General features: G+C 33.9%; 3 protein-coding genes across 3 annotated transcripts; 1 reads left to right on the forward strand and 2 right to left on the reverse strand.

The window, feature by feature from the left end:
* On the reverse strand, window positions 1–5,740 carry LOC107188388 (histone-lysine N-methyltransferase eggless). Its single transcript, XM_015576668.1, has 14 exons — window positions 5,665–5,740; window positions 4,971–5,202; window positions 4,744–4,873; window positions 4,519–4,662; window positions 4,074–4,435; window positions 3,761–3,990; window positions 3,287–3,695; window positions 2,963–3,199; window positions 2,544–2,888; window positions 2,072–2,239; window positions 1,403–1,708; window positions 1,051–1,316; window positions 638–965; window positions 1–253 (listed from the first exon to the last, which is right to left on the reverse strand). Exons 2-14 carry the CDS (start codon window positions 5,199–5,201, stop codon window positions 47–49), a joined length of 3,363 nt encoding a protein of 1,120 aa, XP_015432154.1. The 5' UTR covers window position 5,202; window positions 5,665–5,740; the 3' UTR covers window positions 1–46.
* A 3,476-nt stretch (window positions 5,741–9,216) lies between these two features.
* LOC107188390 (serine/threonine-protein kinase SIK3-like) lies at window positions 9,217–15,958 on the reverse strand. The gene is made up of 13 exons (XM_015576671.1): window positions 15,806–15,958; window positions 14,638–14,934; window positions 14,365–14,535; window positions 14,164–14,287; window positions 13,966–14,086; window positions 13,635–13,872; window positions 13,230–13,554; window positions 12,753–12,886; window positions 12,524–12,683; window positions 10,933–11,070; window positions 10,552–10,773; window positions 10,271–10,467; window positions 9,217–9,780 (listed from the first exon to the last, which is right to left on the reverse strand). The coding sequence occupies exons 1-13, from the start codon at window positions 15,956–15,958 to the stop codon at window positions 9,277–9,279; spliced, it is 2,784 nt and encodes a 927-aa protein (XP_015432157.1). The 3' UTR covers window positions 9,217–9,276.
* Window positions 15,959–17,193: 1,235 nt separating this feature from the next.
* On the forward strand, window positions 17,194–21,027 carry LOC107188399 (eukaryotic translation initiation factor 2 subunit 2). The gene is given in 7 exon segments (XM_015576683.1): window positions 17,194–17,268; window positions 18,719–18,979; window positions 19,064–19,191; window positions 19,193–19,224; window positions 20,102–20,307; window positions 20,396–20,680; window positions 20,765–21,027. Coding segments are annotated over 7 exon segments (975 nt in total). The 5' UTR covers window positions 17,194–17,250; the 3' UTR covers window positions 20,810–21,027.
* Window positions 21,028–21,876: the final 849 nt, after the last annotated feature.

A 21,876-nucleotide genomic window follows, 5' to 3' on the forward strand; every position in this document is an offset into this window, starting at 1 on the left:
TTGAAGATCCTAATTTTATTATTCTTATATCAAGTACCTTTATACATTACAAAAGTCGGCCTCTACAGTTAGATGCACCACACTTACATATAATAACTTTTCCCGGTATACTCCCAACATCGTAACTATAGTTCCACGTTAATTCTTGCCCTGCTCGTATGTAATTTAGAGCAAAAAATGCCACCCATGGAAATCTCACATCATGTGTGTCAACGAATACATTTTGAACAAAAACGTTCGGATCACACGAATGCTGAAATCATCAAAGAAATAAATTCTTATTACTCACGTACATACATGTTATTATACTCTACTCCAACTGTGATTCTTATCATTTAGGCTGCAAGTTATCCAATTATGAGCAGCAAAGAAGACATAGGAGAAATAATGTTCACGTACAGTAATTAAGGTAAATTATCCGATAGTAATTCTTGTTAGAGGAGATAACATGTCCTTTTTTAAATTAAAACATTGCTATACTCGGCAGTACTGTTGGAGACATCTATGTATCAAATACTCCTCTATATTCCACCATCATTTTTGAAATTTAGGCTTCCCTTAATTTCAACTGAATTACATAGTAATTAACCCCTCGACCATGCATCACTAAGAAATAAATTATATATATTTTACGCACATTTAAATAACGTCCAATATTTCCTGTTGTTTTGGCATCCATTATATAAACAGCCTCATCCTCTCCGAAGTAATCTCTCACCGATTTAAATTTCGGCCTTTCTAATTGTGCTGGCTCAACCGTAGGGTCAAATCTACTTGGCTCACGCCTACCGCTTCGATTTTCTTCTTCATCGCTTATTGTGATCGCCTCTTGATCATTCGAACGACTTTCGTTAGCTGACTTTGAGAGAGTATCGGAATTTTTCGTACTAATTCCGTCTTCGCTGTTGTCCTCAGATCCATCCTGAACGTTAATTTCTTCTCGTTTTCGTTTTCTAAGTCGTTTTCTGAATGGAAATCGTCATTTTAAGAATTAGACCACTGACATTACATTACATTTTAGTAAATAATAATTACTTCTTTCTTATTTACCTAATAGAGGTAGGATCTGAAGAATCTACATTGAAATTTGCATATTTGCTAATATCGAAGTCCTCGTCCGAATCATTCGTATTTGTTCTTGAATGATCATCATCGTCGCTAGACAGGCACTTTTTTTTATCTTCCGGAGTAGACAATACCATCTCAGGTTCAAGAACGTCGCTTTCATAGCCTTCCTTCATAGTTTCTACGACTTCTACGTAATCCAATTCAGCTAAATATTCGTCTCCGTAGTTTTTACCGCCTTCGTTGGCTCCCTACAATATACCCATTAAGATTAAATTCTTGTTTATGTGAACATTATCATAGTAGTAAGGTTTTATTGGTAAACTTTTCTAGTCACCTGTTCCGTAAGTAATCTACCAGCATAAATACAAATAAATGATCCTAGAGGAATATCATTTAAGCACCTTATGCCCCACCCACGCGGTGCTGTTTTGAATACTTGTAACTTTAACGTTAACGGATGTTGCACTACCCTATTCAAACATGTTTTTATAGCACATTTACATCCTGAATTACATTCGTAGATTCCAGTAGTGACTGGTTCTGGTAAACGTTTGTACACGTAACCAACACAAGTGCTTGGTACTCTCCCTCCTTTCGCACCTTGTATCGTTAGTTGCCAGCACTGACATTTTGTTTTGTCCTGTACAATATTGAAATGTCTTAAATAAAAGTATCCTCACGAGCAAACTCGGCTTCCACTAGGGGAAAAAGCGGCGTAAGAGTAAGGGCCTCTTACCGCTTGGTAAATTTATTCCAGGTATTGAAATAAATGTTAAACCGAATGTTACTTTGACATAAATTTCAGTAATTCCCAATGCCAAGTGGTAGGAGCATGGTAGGATGCCCTTCCCCTACGTCACTTGGTTTCGGAAATTAGTGAAATTTATGTCAAATTAACATCCGATTTAACATTTATTTCAGTACGTAAATTAAATTTGTCAAGTGCAAGCAAGCCGAGTTTGCTCGTCGGTGTAGAAGTTCTAGTTAAACGTAATCAACATACCTGGCAATCATCTTCGCAATCGCAACTGCATAAGAAATTTGGATCTAAATTAAGATTAACGCCTTCTGTTGGTTCCCTTTGTGTACTATAACGAATAGTATCTGGTTGAGTGTGATCTAGTTCATTGACGCATGGTATTGGTACATTCTCGACCCCATAACTAAGATCCTTGAAAATTCAATACATGATTTAGTCACGAAATATAAGCCATTAACACGTTCTCTGCCACGGTGCTCGTGTACACTCCATACTGACTTTCCGTACAATTTGTTTTTGCTGTTAAATGTAACATAATATATTATTTCGTAAAATCGTTATCTGATGCGTAGATACCATATTTCAGAGCATTTATCACAGGTCAGGAATCTATAACACCTCGCATGGTGCATAGATCTGTTTTATCAAATCAGTGAAAATCAATACGACAAGGAACGTGTTAACTGAATTTACTAATCTTATCGCCTGCCTTTACCTTTATATTAATGAAACATTTATCTAAAACAAACTCCGCCAGACAATGTACCCAATAGTCGAAGTCAAATAAATCAACAGACATCGGACTACCGGTTTTGCGAAGGTACTGATGCAATTCTTCCATGTTCCGTAGCCTTACACCGCATGGTGCTTGATACAATGTGATTTTTTTGCCTTTGGGATATTTACAAAGTTGTCGATTCCAACCACAGAGCAATGGTATCGAGAGAGGCGAGTACCCTCTCAGATCGTCAGGTGTAAAGGATATACCCTGAACGCACTGAGGACCACATTTATGCGGAACGAATTTCTTTGTCTGAATCTTATTCTGTGTTTGATAATACTATAAGAAAGAAAACATAGCATTCATCATCAATTTCGTTGATTTACATCAACCTTTTGATTTCATATACTTACAACTATGCTATGCGAAGGTTTTGTTTCCGTGGTCGGAGTGTACGAATTTGTATCTACGACATTCGGCTTTTTACTTGTGCTTTTCCTAGCAACAGCACGCGCCTGTTGCGGTGCACTCGGTGTAGTCACGTTTGTGCTTTCACTTACCGCAGGACTCTGTATCTTTTCTGTCTCGGGAATTCTTTCTTCTTCTGGTTCTACATTAGATGTATATTCTACGTAAGGTAAATTATTTTTCTGAAATATTAATAAATTTGTTATTAGTAATTGGACTTTATGAAAATAAAATATGCGACGCATGGTCTTATTAATCGGTGAACGTACACTAGTGATAGCAGGAAGTCTGTGTCTAGTTGGGGTATTCACAGAAGCATGATGTCCTTGTTGTCTGGCATTGGCTTTTAAAAGTTCAAGATACAAAGGACCTAATCTCGCGGAACCTCTATAAATCCATTCTGTTCTTCCATCAGCATCGAAATGCATCTGCACTAAGCTTGCATCGACCTGTACCACTCTGGCAATCCACCATTTTCCATTCCATTCTGTTTTCACCACTTGTCCAGTTTGAAGTTTCACCATTGGTCTTTCAGGATACGTCTCAATGTATTTTTTCACAAACTCTCGAGATTCATTAGGTATATCTTCCCAAACCTTGGAAGAAGATTCAGCAACTAAATAGATGTGCCTGTGCTCGACATACTGAGCATATCCATCATCGAAGAATATCAAATATCTAATTTAAAAAGCAGAAATAAATTTAATATGTAAAATCTTATGTTTCACAATAAAAAAATATACCTGTATTTGTTTGTGGCTTTTGGTGGCTCGGCTATTACACCACTGTAAAAGTTACTAGATGTAACATCTCGAAAGACTGCGACCACTCTAGTGCCGACTGGAATGATCACTTGACTAGTTACAGTAGCAGCAATTTGCTTACCAAAAATGGACTTTATAACTGCATTGTACTTCTTCTGCAGTAACCTCACGCGACAATGCAATGGATTCTTGGAAACTATTGTTTGCACCTGGCAAGCATCAAGTAAAACATTAGTTAAATGTAAATATAAAACTATTGTGAAAAAATTGAAATAAAATTCGGTTTATCAACCTTCGCTTTAATCCATGGCATAAGTGGATGCTTCATAATATATACAACGCTGTCTACGTCTATTTGGCGCTTCACGAGTGGACCAGCTGGAGGTAAATCTACAGACACAACTTGCCTGTTGTCTTGCTCGATAGGTAAAATTTCTGGTTGACTGTCTTGCGGTATTACAATTGGTACTCGTACTTGCGTAACTTTTTTTGTTGCTACCAATGGATACAAAGTGTTATCAGTTATTCCATCATCGATTTGAAGCTCTTGTAGCATTTGAATTTGTGGTCTGAATTCGTTGTATAAATTGTTACGTAATGTATCCATGGTACGCATTAAATCTTTAATTGTTTTGTCCGAAACAGCATTCTCTTCTGTTCCAAAAAAGTATATTTTATGATCTTATACATGTATAATAAACATATGTGAACATATATTCTGCAAAATAATAGTGTACCACTTATTTTATCCCATTGTTCTTTTAGTATATCATGGGATTCCTTGATTTGATAGTCTACATCATATTTTGTAATAATATTTTTTAAGGTACTATCTAACATTTTTTCTACATCTTCAAGCATCTCTTCCGGCAAATATTTATCTGCAATAAAGTGCAACATGAATCAATATCTTAAATGGACATTAGATTTGGATTTATGATAATAAAATTTCTTGCCTTTACCTTCATTTTGTACATCTTTCTTTTTTTCATCATCTGAATCATCGCTATCAGATATTTCCACTTCCATTGTATGATCCGGAAATTCACATTTTAATAATGGTTTTCGATCTACTAAAGCTGTGACTAATTTCTATGAACATTAATATAATGGTATAAATATTAAATCAAATTTATTGCTAATACAATACTACATTATAATAGTAAAACTATACTATTTAAAATTATACCTTTTGATGGTCTAATGATGCATTGAAACACATTTTACATATCATACGTTCCTTCTTTTTTTCTGTGTTTACACCATAAAAAGCACATGCAAATGAAGGGGCTGACCTCATCTCCAATCCAGAAGAACATTGGAAATTTATGCAATTACTGTTACAAATTTTAGAACTTCTATTCTTCTTCATATTATCTTCTGTAGCTTCATCATCTGAGACAAGCTCAATTATTTCCATTCTGTACAGAGTGAATAATGATTAGATTACAAATTTAGTGTATTTAATTTGTTTAATGAGATTTTGATAAAGTTTAATGAGATATTTATTTAATTTATATATATATATAGAGAGAGAGAGAGAGAGAGAGAGAAACTCATGAAAATCTTAATGCAGTAAAGACATTTTCGTTCATAAATATACATTTGTATATGCATCTGTAATCTAATAATGAAACTATACTTTTCTGATACTACATAAAAAATACAGCGAAAATAAGGTATTATTTAATCATAAATTATATATATATAACATTTAAAGAATAGGTTATGTTGATAAAATAACATGAAGGTTAAATATTTCTGTTTTAAATATATATATAAAGCAATACAACTTATTAAAAACATGTTTTATTAACGAACAATCAAATCGGTTGCATTTTACAAATGATTTAATATATTATCCTAACGGGACATACTCCTACCTGGCAGTTGTTTTGAAATTTCTTCAGCTTTAAACTACGTAAAAATGTTTCAACATCCCGTATTGCACTAATTCTATAGATTTCTTTTCACTATACTTATTTGCGGCGTGTATAATTAAATAATTTCGAATATAGTAAAAAGACACTTGTTTATGTTAGTTTATTTACATCGAACCGATATGAATTAGCCGATTAAATCGATGCCTCCTACCGGAACTGTTTTCATGAAGAAGAGTAACCATTTTACAAATTTTTGAAGATGAAATACGGAATATCTTATTTTATTAACATATTCGAGATAGTATTAAGATATTTTCTAAGAAATTCTTTAACTAAAAAACCATTGTCAATTATAATTTGAAATAAACAACAATTAATAACTATTGTTGTGAGATTTATTGCACAATTTTATATTAGTCCTCTTAATAAACTTCAATTTACTTCAATTTTTCTTCTATAATTGGAAGTAAAAAAATTGATGTTTTGTAAAATTTAAGATTAGCAACAGCAATTTCTTGCTGTAAGGGACTTATTACATGGCACATTATTTAAAATGATAACAAGAGGTACTTGTTTTGTGCCCCTGAGATAGCATATACCAAATAGAAACATTAAACACGCCTATTCCTTGAATATTTCTTTTATTTTTATTTTATCATATTAAATCAATATGTATTGTATCTACCTAGCCATTAGTATATTTAAAAATCACAGTCTTAGTTGAAGAATTGACAGCAGAAAATACTATCTGTATCCTATCCATATAGCAGATGTTTACAATGTACATAGTTTGTTTCTGCATACATACACGCTGTATGTATTCTAAATGATGAATTATGTATAGTGTGCTATGTACAATAACTTGGATTAATCTTGATCTACACTTTCCATAGGTATGCACTGTGTTGTGCGTAATTGATAGCACTGCTTACCCAATTTCCATCGATATAGAATTTTTGGTTCATAATACAATATTTTTATGTATGAAACATACCATAAAATTTCGTATCAGTATAAGACATGTACAAACGACTCCAGTATAATTAAAAAGAATAAATCTTACATGGAAATAAATTATTGTTTTAGGATATTCTTACACAAAGAACTTCTCTAACTAGAATACTTAGTACTACCAGTAGATATGTTCCTAAGATACTATAAAATATCCAAAAACAATATATATCCTACAGTGATCTATAATGGAATATACCATTCATATTAATACAAACCTTCTTTCTATTACAATTTGAATAATCTTCAAAAAATTGCTAAAATATATTACAATATGCATTGGCATATATTCATCATGGTCCTAAGAAAAATGCATATGCACGAATATTGGAATCATAGCTAAAAAAATATCCAAAAGTAACAATAAAAATTATAAATTAGTTAACATACGATTAATTGTGGTACAAATGATGGAAATTGGGCATTACATTATTTGAAAAGGCTACTCTAACTTGGCTAACTAATAAAACAACTTGTTCGTGCGATTAGAAAACACGTAAATTCATTTACGTTTTGATTTAAATAATGTAAACACACCTTCGGTTCTCTTTTACAGACCACATTACAATATGTAAATACATAGCCAGTATATACACAATTTCTATAGGAAAATGTATAATAAAATATATATATTGTTAAGGATATTCACGTGTTAACAAAGATCCAATGAATTAGAGTATTCAAAATAGTTAGCTCAAATAGAATAGCCTGCATAATATTCGTCTCAGAGATCTCTAAATAGTACGGTATCATGTATTTACACTGAATTTTGTTATTTACATATTTGTAGAAGTACCATTACTTCGACAGAAGTCAATTTAACCCATAATCAAAGTTGAAATACTCTTAACAAAAAATGTACCGGTACAAGTACACTGCGCCTTGAAATCTTCTTTACAGAATACACCTTATACGTAGAGTGTTTACTATTTTTTAATTATATCATTGTACACATTGTAGAAAATCAATTATAGTTGAATATAATTGGTAACCTTTGGAGATGTAAAAAGAACAAATTGTTGGTGTAATAAAATTTTTTCTTAAAAAAAGAATGGCCACGAGCACTAAAAAGAGGTGTATGCATAAGTTGTATTCTGCAAACTGCACATTGTCACTTGCACCACAGATAAAAAATCATTTCTTTATATATCTCCTTCTGCTTACTTCACAAACAAGTAAATTTAGAAAAATATCTTGTTTACATTATGTGAATTAAATCCTCTATTTCTTCTATACGCGACACTAATATAATGTCTTTTATCTAACCATTGTAACGTAATAATAAGAATATGTGCCAGCCTAGTTACAATTTCACTTTGCGTTAACTAGCAATTACTATTGGATGCATATTATCTTCTTTTTGTTTTTTTGTTTTTTAATAAAACCAACTCAACTCTTTGGTTACACGAGCAGAGCTAGGTTGTATACTTTCCTTTTTAAACAGCGACAAATGAAAAGTTCCTACACTTTTCTTATACCGACCACGCTTCTTGGTCTAAAGAATTCGAAAAACCGGTGAAAGTGAAATTATCAAACGAATTCCATTCGCTGATATATTGCGACAAACACAATGCAACAACTTTTTTAAAAAAGAAAGATACACAATCGTAACTCAGTCTGTATAGTTTTTGAACTACAAAGAACGATAATGTGTTTGCGCTACATATGAAAGATTATGTATACGTTGTTCCTAACTATTAAAAATTAAATTATTCAACAAAATGGTATTTGTACCAGAAACAAGAAGGCAATACTTCTAGTCCCAATCAACGTAAAAAGAAAACAGAAAGATTGCATGATCACTGTTTCGATCCAAAGTAGTACATATTTACAAACATGGAATATATATATAGGCATCATGAAATTAAAATGGTTTGCAATGACGATCGAATAAATATAATAAATCCCATATAAAAGATCCCCGGCTACATTAGAAAGATATATATCGTGAAAATGCTTTGCCATCTAATCCGGTACAAAAGACGCTTCTCCTATTACCTAAGCTAAAAAGGGCACCTGATGACGATTTAAACAGTAAATTACGAATTCACTATCTAGTAACTTCTAACATGAAGACAAACATTCTACAAAAAGGAATGGTATGTGTGTGTGTGTGTGTGTGTGTGTGTGTGTGTGTGATGTACATTACGATTAAACTTTCATGAAAATCGTCCTGTTTCGTTAATACTTAAATCGTTTAAAAAATAGCAGAACATCGTTTTGTCTGTGCAAGGGTCGTATATATTTTTATATATATATATACCTTTTAAGGTCCTAGTTGTTTAAGACCTTAAACGTATTCGGTAGTAGTAACATTTCCGTCTCTAGCCTTCGTATTATGCACAAAAGAGATAACGTAATTCTTTCTCTTTCTTGATTTACACGATTAAAAATAAAGGAAAAACAGAAAGGATTAAAACATTCAAAAGTGAAGCACACTGAATGTTACACATATGAATGTACCGATACAAATAATGGTATGCTTAATGTACCGCTCGTATGTATGCAGCATGCGTGTGCAATACTGTAATGAGTGGTGTATGTGGCACCAGGAATGTAACGTAATGTATAAGAAAACATTATATTATACGCTATCTGTCGTCAAACGGTAATGCACGAGATCAGCTGTTGACAAAGTTGACTATACTGCAATTGGTCCCCACTGATTCTTCGCATTTTAATGCCTTTAACCTCCTTCTCTTCAGACTCACATACTCTGAGTTCGATTTGAACACCGCCTGGGTATTCTAAACTAAGCCCGCTACCTTTTACTTCTTCTCTGTTGAAGATGAATCCCTTCGGTGGGGCTCTCGCGTCTATGATTTGTTTCACACGGCCCAATATAGCCTCGCTGTTCAATCTACTTGATTCGTCTGACAAAGTGACTTCGACTTCTGTCGGGATCGATGTGTTCAATGGTCTACCGATACCACGCGTGATACTTGGCCTCGATGGATCGCACGGTTCGGAGATGATGAAGCTGGGAAGAGGACTGTAATGAGGTAACGTGTCTTCGAGTGAATCGGGTGATGGAGATGGCGAAGGTGAACAACTAATAAGTGTTACTTGTCCTCCGAGATCTGTTATAGATATTTGAGGAGGCACCTACAACAAATATTTCATTTGATTAAAAGGTAGTTTTGTGAAACAGTCTCAAATGAATCATAGATTTATTATTGTACTAGGCTAACGGATATGAAATTTCGTTATTTCAGGCTTCGAAGGTTTGTTCGAAATATCTTCTAAGTAAAGGCATAACTACGACGTATGATAAACTCTTATGTTTCAATTTCTAGTGTTAGTTTTTAATATTGTTTGTATCCAAGATTCCTTTTCTTCGATATTCATGAACTACACTGGAAAATTTAAAACTGTACAGAAACGACATTTCATACGCATCAACGCAACAACACCAATTAATCATATTTCCTGTATATATGTCTTCTTTACTTACAGCTATACACAATAAATAAATGATTATATATTTATAACACATGTATATCCTAGAAAAGCAAACAAAACATATGTAACAAAAAGAGTTTCTATTTTATGTAAAAATACTACGAATCCTTTAAATAACTTGAAAGTTACTTACTCTTGGTAGTTCCACAGGATGTTCTTCCTGAATCATGTCCAAAGCTGGGCTATTACTAGGCGAATAACTGACTGGTGTTGTGGCTGGTGATCTATGATGCCTTAATGGGCTCAAATCTAATGGTGTTGCTGGTGGTTGCGTTGGAGTACCATGCACAATACTGCCTTGCACTGTTGCTGTGGTCAGCCCACTTAAACCTATAAGAGAGATTATAAATATAATTTGTTATAAGACATTAAATAACCCGTATCAAACGTAAAAATTCTTAAATTAAATTATACCTTGTGTGATTGCTGCTACCCCTCTTTCGTGTACAGGTGATCCAGGTATACTTGCAGGACTGTGAGATGGAGATGCTAACCTTTGCAATTGCTGGTATTCTTGTTGAAGTGCCTGAATTCCAGGTCCGGTTGGACCAGAACCTTCCGATGCTCTTCGAACTGGCGAGTATCTTTCTGTGGCTACATGAGTGCTTGGTTCCTTATACGAGTCTCTGTTACCTACTAAAAGCAATAAAATAGAGCATTGAACCGTATAATTATCAAAATTATGCGAAATATTATTGTGCATACATATTTCAATGTGAAATAGTGAATACGTAATACTCGAGAATATATAATTTTCTATTTATACAAAAATGCGAATGACCACACAAAAATTACCAGTGCTAGTATGGTACAAAGAAGTCTTCCTGTGATGTGGAAGTGTCGATCCTCTAAGGTGAGTTGGTAAGAGCCGTGATGGGAGGTAAGCTCTATTCATCCTAGCTTCCACCTCCATAACCATTTCCGGATTTATAACTACATGCATATTACCAACCAACGAGGCATGGCAGTGCAGTGGACACAAAAAAACCATGCAAAATCAAAAATAAAATCAAATGAAACAGTGTGAAAGTTAAAATCATAAGATATTAAAAAGAATGTCGATAAATAAAGTGCGAATTTATGCTGTATTGACAACAGAAAATTGTATACAGGATGCGGGAAAATTCCTGGTATAAGCAAGAACAGGGTGAATTTCTCGTGCAAAAATTAGCTAAAATTGTAGAATAAATTGTTGTCATACGAGGCTTCGTTTTCGAGAAACTCACTTGGAAATTCAAGTGCACGCGTATTGAACAAATTTTCAAATTCGATTTTCACGGAACCATTTTATTCTACACGTCCGACTTATTTTTGCACTGAGTAATCACCCTGTTCTCGCTTGTACCATAAATGTTGCCGCATCCTGTATAACGTTGAAACTTAATGCAGTCAATCATCGATAAGTGTTCAAAGACTCCTCGGCACTGAGAATTCAGACGCCATCCCCACCAATGAGGAGGTCCCCATGGAACCAGTCAAGTGTCCAGTTGTCGGGATGACATCTGAACACTCAGTGCCGAGGAGCCTTTGAACACTTATCCATAATTTACTGTACTTTCAATGATACACAGCGCGTTAATAAAAATATGAGACACTTTCATAGAATGAATTCTACATGTCAAACTAAGACCAAAATCAAGAACGATGAAACTGCGTTTGAGGCTTTGTTTCTGAGTCATAGTTGAAGATACAGGCGAAATATGCGTGAAATATGTTTGGTGCGATGGGTTGTACCACTCAAACAGTCGATTCTGTGAAGTGAAACTAATGAATTAAGTTAATGAAATGGTTGGAGAACGTGCCTCTCAAATAGACCTAACCTGACGCGTCAGACGTACTTTACGCGTATTTCGCCCGTGTTTTCAACAATTAATAACACGAAAACAACGCCTCAAACGCAATTTAAAATCCACCCTGTAAAAGTGTCCCACATGTTTATCAACACAATAGTATAACAGTTACAATACCTAGTATATATATGAATGTATGATAAAAAATTAAGTGTACAATATAATGTATGGTATACTAGAATAAATATTGCAATAAATAATAACAGAAGTCTCGTTTTCTTGATCAATATCCAGTACACTGACTATACATATCAAGGAATGATTAATTTTATTTCTTATAAAAAGGAAACATCTGTCATGCATAACACTATAAAAAAGAAAACATACCAATATACAAACACTGCAGTAGCAAAGAGATATCAACAAGGCATTGTGATCATACTTACAGCTTCAAAAAAACGAAGAATTATAGCAAGCTTTTAAACTAATTCATATAGCAAATCATAATAAATCTCACGAAGGTGATACGTGGTACGATATATTAATGTGCACCAACACTGTGCACAGGAATACCTGACAAACATAATCCACAATACCTGGTCTTTGCATGACGGCAGTAAGACCGCTTCGTCGTCTTCTATCGCTGCCTCCGGTACTACTGCCACTGTTACTGCCATTTGTATCTCCGCTTGCATTATTGACTCCTACATTTAACGACTGAGCACACGGCACAAGCGTTGGACTTCCGCTTGGAATCTGAAAGATGATACAAAATTTCACATAATATGAACATTATATAATTTCGATTGTTTTCCACTTCCTTACAGGTTGCAAATGTTCTCTACTGCCCGGCTGACTCCAACCGCCATCGTCACCACTACCATAGTTACTGCCGTGTTGTTGATAGAAGACATGAAGATTAGCTCCGCCATCCGAAGCTCTCCTTCCAAAGCTTCCCGCTGTAATTGATCAAGTACTTATTAACACGTTCCATGCCCAGTGCGCCATCTATGGCTCACGACAAACCTCCCGTTCTAGCCACTAACGATATTATTCACTATAACTACACTGCATTGTAATATCAATTATTTCCGCTTATTCAATGAAAGTGCTCATCTTGCCATATGGTGCACATTCTATGTTGTATATTTTCATTTATAAAATTGATGCTTTCACTCTTACGAACGTCCTATGGTGCACAGCATAAAAGTTTTTAGTATGTTCTGGTGTGGGACCACCGATGGCCCACATGGCGTGAACGGAAAGTCATGTGAAAAGGCCTGTTATGTCAATGTTACTAACTCGCTCCCATAACAGGTGGTGGTTTCAACAAATGCTGATCCTTGATTTGAAAGTTTTGAGGTGGCTGATGTTGAACCAGAGGAAGGTTTAATGGCAGATTCGTATGAGGTAACACCTGAGGATCAGTGTTATTACACTGCAGCATAGGAAGGAGCCTCAGTGTTGGATCGCCTGTGTTATGATTATAATTGTATGGATACGGTGTTGGTGGTTGATGTGCCGTGTCACCCGGCCCGACCGTGTGTCTTCTAGTGGTATGATAAGGTGTGCCTGGTGTAAGTTGCATTCCACTCCTTTCTTCTGTCTCCGCTTCTATATCGCCGAACTTTACGAAAGGAAAAATGTGAACGATTTACCCGAATAACATAACGCTTAATTTGACCAACAATCATTTATAATTGTTACTTTTTCTAATTGATGTGCACCATCAGGAGCATAATCTCCTGGTATAGTTTGAATAGTAGGTAAACTAGGCATTGCTGGTTCCAAACGATCGACAAGAAGATTATATATTGCTGATACATGATCGAAAGCATTCCCTTGAACAGCTGTTAGCAATGTGTCTGCACTGAGCCCTGGTAATCTTAACATATTTTCTAGTACTAACTGATTCAGCTGTGGTGGCACAATTTCTGTATTACACCTACAAAACGCACGATTAAACGATTTTATAATATGAAACTTATAATTCAATTTGTTGGAAAGAGATTGTGTTGTCATTAATATTTTTATGTACCCTCCTGGCTCCGGTTCTGTGATACTATCGCCGCCCATCCAAGAGTGTGCTAAAATCTGTGAAATACTTAAACGCCTTTCAGGTTCTACTACCAACATATGTCTAATCAGTTTTTCACATTCTACGAGAGAAATTATATTATTATTACGCTGATAAAGTTAATACAGGATAAATCAGAATTATCTGAACAATGTATACCTGCAGTCATAAAAAATGGTATTCTGAATTTCCCTGAGATTACTACAGAGCGTAGTAACTGCATTGTGGGGCCATCGAATGGCAATGCACCACAAACTAATACATATAAAACAACACCAAGGCTCTAAAAATCAAACACTGGTTGCAATCACAATAGTTAGAGAACTTAGAGAACAAGTACTTCCAGAAATTATAACATACCCATACATCAGCCCTTGGACCATCGTATTGTTTCCCTTCAAAAATTTCAGGTGCAGCATATGGTGGTGATCCACACCAAGTGCTAAGTGGTACACCTGGAGTATATTCATTACTAAATCCAAAGTCTGCAAGTTTTATATTATTGTCTGCATCAAGTAACAAATTCTCAGCCTAAAATAATAAAATGTAATAATGCATAGAACCATATAAAACTTGCTATGTTTTCTTGTACTACTGATATCATAATTTTGGATACAGATACAATTTTCAGACCTTTAGATCTCTGTGTACAACTCTTTGTTGGTGGAGATAACGAACAGCAAGGACAATCTGACGAAAAATTCTTCTTGCCTCCAATTCTGGCATTCTTCCATTCCTCACAAGATGATCAAATATCTCTCCTCCGGGTGCATACTCGGTAACTAAATATATCATTTTCTCTGTCTCCATTACTTGATACAACCTTATGATATGTGGATGCCTTAATCTTTTCATTATATGTACTTCACGAAAAATTTTAGCCAGATTTTCCTCATTTAATTTTGTTTTGTCTATTATTTTAATAGCCACCTGTAATAAGAATATAATTACAAAGTATCCAATACTACATTTAACATTTAACAAATATGAATTCCAATAACTATAAACATAAGAAAATTAACCCTCCAGTACACGTGTTAAGTCCGTGAGATCCATGAGTACATTGTTTTTCCATTTGAGTAGTCTTTACCCACACACTAGAGGGTTAAAGAGTATTATATGAAATCACATATAGCAGAACATGCATGTACTTCAACATTTTTAATCATTGAATGACACGCTCGATACATAATTGAATAACTAACGTATTCAAAGGTATGTAATATTACCCAAACATTTTTGTTACTTGTTAACACTACATTTGAACATTATTTAAAATACACCGAATATGTTAAACAAAAATATATTGTACGTATTTTAGCATAACGGCTTTTTTATTATATAAATTGATCCGTATTATTTAAATTAAATTGATTCCTGTATGAAGCAACGAAGAATACACAAAGGCGAAAAAAAGCGATACATAACGAACGTAAGTTAAAAAAACATGTATTGTATACATAGATACGCATTTTCGCAAATTTTTCTATGAACTAACGCGTGGTATATTTGTTTTTATTTTCGCAACCATATCTAGTCCGCAATAACTCGTAATAATTAGAAAAACATCGGGGAAACATATTTCAATGGATGCACTAGTGTCTGTTGGTAATATCGTTTCGCGAGACGTTTTTTGAACTTATTAGTCTCCCCCTTTTCATGACACCTTGTCGTTATATCGAAAGCCATTTAGAGCAGCAAAACAAGACCATATTCGCGTGTCCACAGTGTTATCCAAAGATATAACGACAAAATGACGGATTCCGTGTTTGCGAGAAAAATGCGTTAACAGCGAGCTCACCTTCGATTTTGTCACGACGTGGGTAGCCATTTTAACAACGGCGAAATTCCCCTTGCCAATTGTTTTCTCGAGCTCGTAATAACCGACACGAATAAGTTTGTTGACAGAAAATTCCTGCGAAACCTCATTGTGCGACGTCGTCGCGGATGCCATTTTTTAATCACTTGTCTCGCTCAACTCGTTACAAATCACTTACTGCTTAGTACACTGTTATCTCCAACAGAGGTGCCACCAGTCGTCAACACTCCTGTCATCTAGCGAGTCAGTTTAAATTTTTTTTCAAATGTGCAGTATTTCCCTCCATGTAATCGCACCGTTCGTTCGGTTCGCGTGGTGCAGAGACAAAGAACAGTCATATGCGAGTGAGAGGAAACGAAAGACCTATTGTGAGGATGAAAATGTTATTATAGGAGGGTCGACAAAGAGCGATTATGAGAAGGGAATATAACAACTATATAAACAAGTAAAGGAAATCGAGAATTACTATCAATTACGATTTAAATACTGTCGTGCCATTCCTTACAAAATGATTCAGAATCGTCCAGTAAGAGACATTTATATGAAGAATAGATTAAATCTCCTCGCTTCCTTATTAAATACTGTTTACTTTTGACACAGACGAGATATAGAATAGATTTACCGTTTCATGGGACTTCGCATCTTCATGTTCTGAAATACCGATCGTGCAAAAAATTAGAGATTTTCTGCTGCCCTCTACGTTATGATAACGGTGAAGTCGGGAATTACATTCAATCCACTCGGCTCAACTAGTCAAACTTCTAATTCGAAAATCAGGATATAAAAGTAAACACTGCATATAAAACACTTAATAATACTAAATTAATAAGGGCGGCGATATTGTTTTTGCACCTGGGCAGCTAACAACCCAGGAACGGCCCTGCTGATTAACAGCACAGCTGACTTTATGTACTAGAGTCGGCTGTAGCTGTGGTTATATGTAATTATAATTAAAAGTTCGTCCACAAGTGTCTACGAATTCCGTATATTGCTGTTATATACAATTTCTAAAATTGACTCCGAAAAATTGATAAGATTTCACATTATTGTTTCTAAAAACTACATCCATATTATAACAATTAAAAGATTGTATAGAGTCCTATAAAATTGATTCAGATAAAATGCTTTGGATAAGTATAGATGTATTATGCTTCCATTGGTGAACGTAACACCCGTAACACGTTCGACCAATGAAAAGTCTTGTCATCCTTGGTAGAATCATCAGATTCAGGCGTGTGAATTAGACTTTCGACTTAAAAGCTGAATTTCTGATGCAATATTCGTTAACGAGACGTGAATACACTGTATAGGTGGTTTGGAGCAGAGAATCCAGGAGCCGTGCAATTAAGATGTTCAGCCGCGTTTAGGAAAGCTATCAGATTGATTGGTTTGTCGAGGACGTGAAAGTAATTAGAACGATACACAAAATGACTGAGGAAGACTCGGTACGTACAAACATTGAAATGTGACCTGGAAGAGGGGTATCTATGTCGTGTCGGAAAAGCATGGGAGCGTGGTCATCTTGACATACTTTTCAATTTTTTAATAACATCCAATGACCCATCAATAAAAGAATAAAACGTTCACTCGTACAAAAAGACTATTTTATAGCGAGATTACATCATGATAAATATAATGTTGCTTTATGAATCCCAACCTCAAAGCCATGTGGATGGTATTGCACGGAATATAGATTTACTTTCGACATATGATGACTTTTGACACATGTTACTCTGTTGTATCTTTTTCCTTCTTATTATAATATTTATATTTCTTGTATTGTATTGTGATGTTTTCGTGTATATTCTGTAACAAAGAAATGATTTAGAGTAAAGTTAATGTAATATTTTAAAATATATCTATTCATGCTTGTAAAGTTACTAACAAAGAATCTGTCCAATCAGGATGATCATTTCTCTAAGAATTCTACTGTAAAAAGCAGCATACAATGCGCATAAACAGTCTACAATAGTAGATGCTAAAATTTAGCCATCCTTTCAAGTTTCATAACATTTGATTTAATATTTAATTGAGAACACTACCAGTGTTTTTAGATGCATTAAATAATGTATTCATTACATTATAATATTTAATAACTTATTTACAATAGTAGTGTTTATAATATACACGGTAAGAAATCATGTTGTCATTTTTTATGTATCAGCATCTAGTATTTAGAATTTTGTTTATATGTGTACAGGGTATTTGCTTTAATAGTCCGTATGATTTGTAACCTTTCATGGTGATATAATAAAACAAGTTATTAACTGTAATTTGTCTGTGTTGAGCGAACAATATATAACGATAACAAACAAACAAACGATAATAACATAACAAACGACTCCAATATACATTTTTTTTACATAATTTTGTTCATTGACACTTTTATTCATATAATATTAAATTTAGGGTAGTGGAAGTAGTAGAACAAAAAGAAGCATAGAGTGGAAACATGTTACCCTGCTATAGTTTCACGAGCCATCGCACACTGTCCACTTCTACTAATGTAAAGTTATATTGTATGAATAAAAGTGTCACATTTTTTACCGGTTGAATTCATGTTCACTGTCCTCCACAATATGATAGTAAAAAATTGTATGGTTCCATTTCAGAAACTTAAAATGATCTTAAGTTTGCTACAAAAAAAATGTATTTTCAAAATGGCTGTTATTGGTATATTGTTAAGTTATATGTTGTCCATTCAATACAGCTAGATATTGATTAAGAATTTTTTTTATTATATTGTCTCAAACAGCTGCAAAATCGTGCAGACTGTTATAGTGAATAACCAACCCTGCATTTTACATCAGATTTCTTAAAAAGGTGACCGGTCCATCGATCGAGAGCAATTCTCATAAATTGTGTGAAATCATAAATTAATGATAAAATTTGCAGGTGTTCGATCCCACTCTGAAGAAAAAAAAGAAGAAGAAGAAAACCACCTTTGACCTCGATGCTGCATTCAATGAAGGCGGTAGTACTGGTGATGCAACTGAAACTACCGGTGACAAAGAAAACCAGGAGCCAGAGCCTCCTGTGCTCGCTGAAGATGATGACACATTGGATTTAGAAAATTTTGGAAGAAAGAAAAAGAAGAAGAAAAAAGCATTCAACTTGGATGAACTGGATGCGGCTTTGCCAGATACAAAAAAGGAGGTATATAAGAAGTTGTCTGTAATCTGGTCTCTAAATGTAATAATGAAAAACTACATTTATAATTCTATGTTATAATTTCAATAGGATGTTGTTGAACAACAATCTGAAGAAATCGCAGTGGATGATACCTTTGATCTGGACATGGACTTCTCAAAAACTAAAAAGAAGAAAAAGAAGAAGAAAGATCTCGATTACTCATTATTTGTTAACATGCTGCATTGAATCTGAGCGAAATGCAGAGTATGGTAAGGGATATGTATGCTGTTTTCTACGTATCTATATTATATGACAATCACAACTCCTTACATCATGTTTGCACTATCACGAGTCTCAGTTTGATTAGAAGTATGATATATCATGCTGTATAATTAAACACTATGCAAATAATTTTATTCTATAATGAAATCAAATAGCTACAACCATAAGTACTGTATTATAATGAATTCTATTAGATACACTATTGATACACGTTATAAATTAAATTAGAGTATTTATGTGCATTTTATTTAGCATTTTATCATTAATAAACTGCTCAAGGGATCGTGTGTCTAATTGATTTTGTAATAAATTAGCGTATTAGTAATTTCATTCACAATAAAATCACATTAAACAAAAAATTTGAGCTTCATACGTCCTGTACGTGTTCACGCACAAGAAAACTACTCGCACTGTAAAAGAGCTCACCCTGAAAGACTCACCCTGTATACTCTACATTTTATATTTCTTGTACACTGACTTGCAAAATGAAAAAGTAGTGTACTGGAAAGGCTTAAATACTGATACCACTTGGTATCAGGAATTACTGAAATTTATGCGAAATTAATATTCGATTTAACCCTTATTTCAGTACTTGAAATAAATTTACCAAGTATTATGAGGCCCTTCTCCTACGCTACTTTTTCCCCTAGAGGAAGTCGAATTTACACGTCAGTGTACATATATGCAAATATGCCAACGTTCATTAACAAGTCAAGCTTAAAAAAAATCAAAAATTGAATTTAAAAATTAAAGTAATGGGAGTTCTTACATATGTACACGCTGATTGTTGAGACCACACATCAGTCCCTTTAATAAAGTATCCACTACTTTTATCTTTTTTTTTTTATTAATACTTTAAGTGAGTATTAATTTCTTTTTCAGAGGAAACAAGTTTATGGTTTGGATCCGATAGAGATTACACGTATGATGAATTGTTGGTAAGAGTATTCAACATAATGAGGGAAAAGAACCCTGATATGGTTGCTGGAAAGAAACAAAAATTCATTATGCGACCTCCTCAAGTAGTACGTATTGGCACCAAGAAGACATCTTTTGCTAATTTCACCGAAGTAAGTGCAGTGTGTTAATGATTTATATAGTTTTCGGTGAGAAATTCTTTCTTTCTTTCTAATTCCCGTCGTAATCGTTTCGTTTCAGATATGTAAAACACTTCATAGGCAACCAAAACATTTACTCGACTTTTTACTCGCTGAGTTAGGAACCAGCGGTTCTGTCGACGGAAATAGTCAACTTATTATTAAGGGTCGTTTCCAACAGAAACAAATAGAAAATGTTCTTAGGAGATACATTAAAGAATATGTTACTTGTCACACATGTCGTTCGCCGGACACCATTCTTCAAAAGGATACTCGACTATTTTTCTTACAGTGTGAAACCTGCGGCTCAAGGTGTTCAGTAGCTAGCATAAAATCTGGGTTCCAAGTGAGTGTTTCTCCATGTTACGTAATATTTCAGCGTTTGTTTTATATTTCAGAGTCATCATTATCAATGTCTTGTTTCTTTCAGGCCGTCACAGGGAAACGTGCTGCTATTCGAGCAAAAACTGCCTAAGAAAATTTTCATATGTCCCGTCTATCAATTTTGTAGCATAATTTTCAAATTGTCAGACATTTTTTTGTTAGAATACAGTTTTTACTATACCCATTGTAACTGCGTGCAATCTAAACACCTGTTTTTTACTCGCATGAATTGAATGTCGTCAATTCCGAAGAAAAAGTGATTGTGAAATTTGCAACGCATGTTTTTTATGAACAATCTATACACAGAGACAAACATAGAAGTTGCGTGAGAATTATTTCATAATAAATTTCCTTTTATAATGTCCTTAGCAAAATGTTTTTAACATTTGCAATTCAGATCTTTATGTTTTTCAGTTTAAATGTCAAAATTTTATATGTACTGTCCGTTCTCAAAGAAATGAAGAAAACTGTAAGATTTTAGTAATTGTACTTTTTATATGCACTCTCATTTGCAATACATAAATAATATACATTAATTTAACCAAAAAATGATATCCGATGATTACTGATCCATAGTCACCATTTGAATCGTAATGGGAACGTACTGATATGGTAATACATATGAAATACATCGCTTATCCATTTGTCTACCATTGTGACATAAAATTCTGTATAAAGAATTATCGATTAAGCGAAGAGTGGTATGGATTACCAGTTGTTAACAATATATTTAAGCAGGTAATAATAATTTGTTATATCATTTTGTGTATACAATGAAAAACAAATTGTAACATTAAATTCAAGTACATTATTATGTATGGTAAAAAGTATTACACCCGTAATTAATTATGTTTTTGGAGAATAGTGGCAATTTGTAATGATTTTCTTTCCAGTAATTAATGGTAAGGTTTCTTAGCTAATTTATTCAAATGTATTTACTAGGCAATAAATCAATCTTAAGAAGCTTTCCTACTGCTGTTCTTTTTATCCATACAATGGCAATGTAGAAATACTAAGATTACTTATAATATCTTTTAGTTAGTTATGCTTAATTTCTTCAATTTAATTTAATTATCTGGACCTCGAGTAACGGTAAAACAATAAATAATCAAAATATGAAAATGTGCAATTTTAATAATTATACTTGTTGCGGTAAAT

Source organism: Dufourea novaeangliae, unplaced genomic scaffold (assembly GCF_001272555.1).
Source record: "Dufourea novaeangliae isolate 0120121106 unplaced genomic scaffold, ASM127255v1 scaffold124, whole genome shotgun sequence".
In the NCBI taxonomy this organism is placed as follows: Eukaryota; Metazoa; Arthropoda; class Insecta; order Hymenoptera; family Halictidae; genus Dufourea; species Dufourea novaeangliae.

Coding starts and splice junctions, on each gene's coding strand:
- LOC107188390 (XM_015576671.1), bottom strand. CDS start 15,958: ATGGCATCCGCGACGACGTCGCACAATGAGGTTTCGCAGGAATTTTCT. Junction 14,536..14,637: donor TTGTACACAGAGATCTAAAG/GTCTGAAAATTG, acceptor TTATTATTTTAG/GCTGAGAATTTGTTACTTGA. Junction 9,781..10,270: donor ATCCTGTGGAACTACCAAGA/GTAAGTAACTTT, acceptor TATTTGTTGTAG/GTGCCTCCTCAAATATCTAT.
- LOC107188388 (XM_015576668.1), bottom strand. CDS start 5,201: ATGGAAATAATTGAGCTTGTCTCAGATGATGAAGCTACAGAAGATAAT. Junction 4,663..4,743: donor GAAAGATGTACAAAATGAAG/GTAAAGGCAAGA, acceptor ACTTTATTGCAG/ATAAATATTTGCCGGAAGAG. Junction 966..1,050: donor TCAGATCCTACCTCTATTAG/GTAAATAAGAAA, acceptor ATTTCCATTCAG/AAAACGACTTAGAAAACGAA.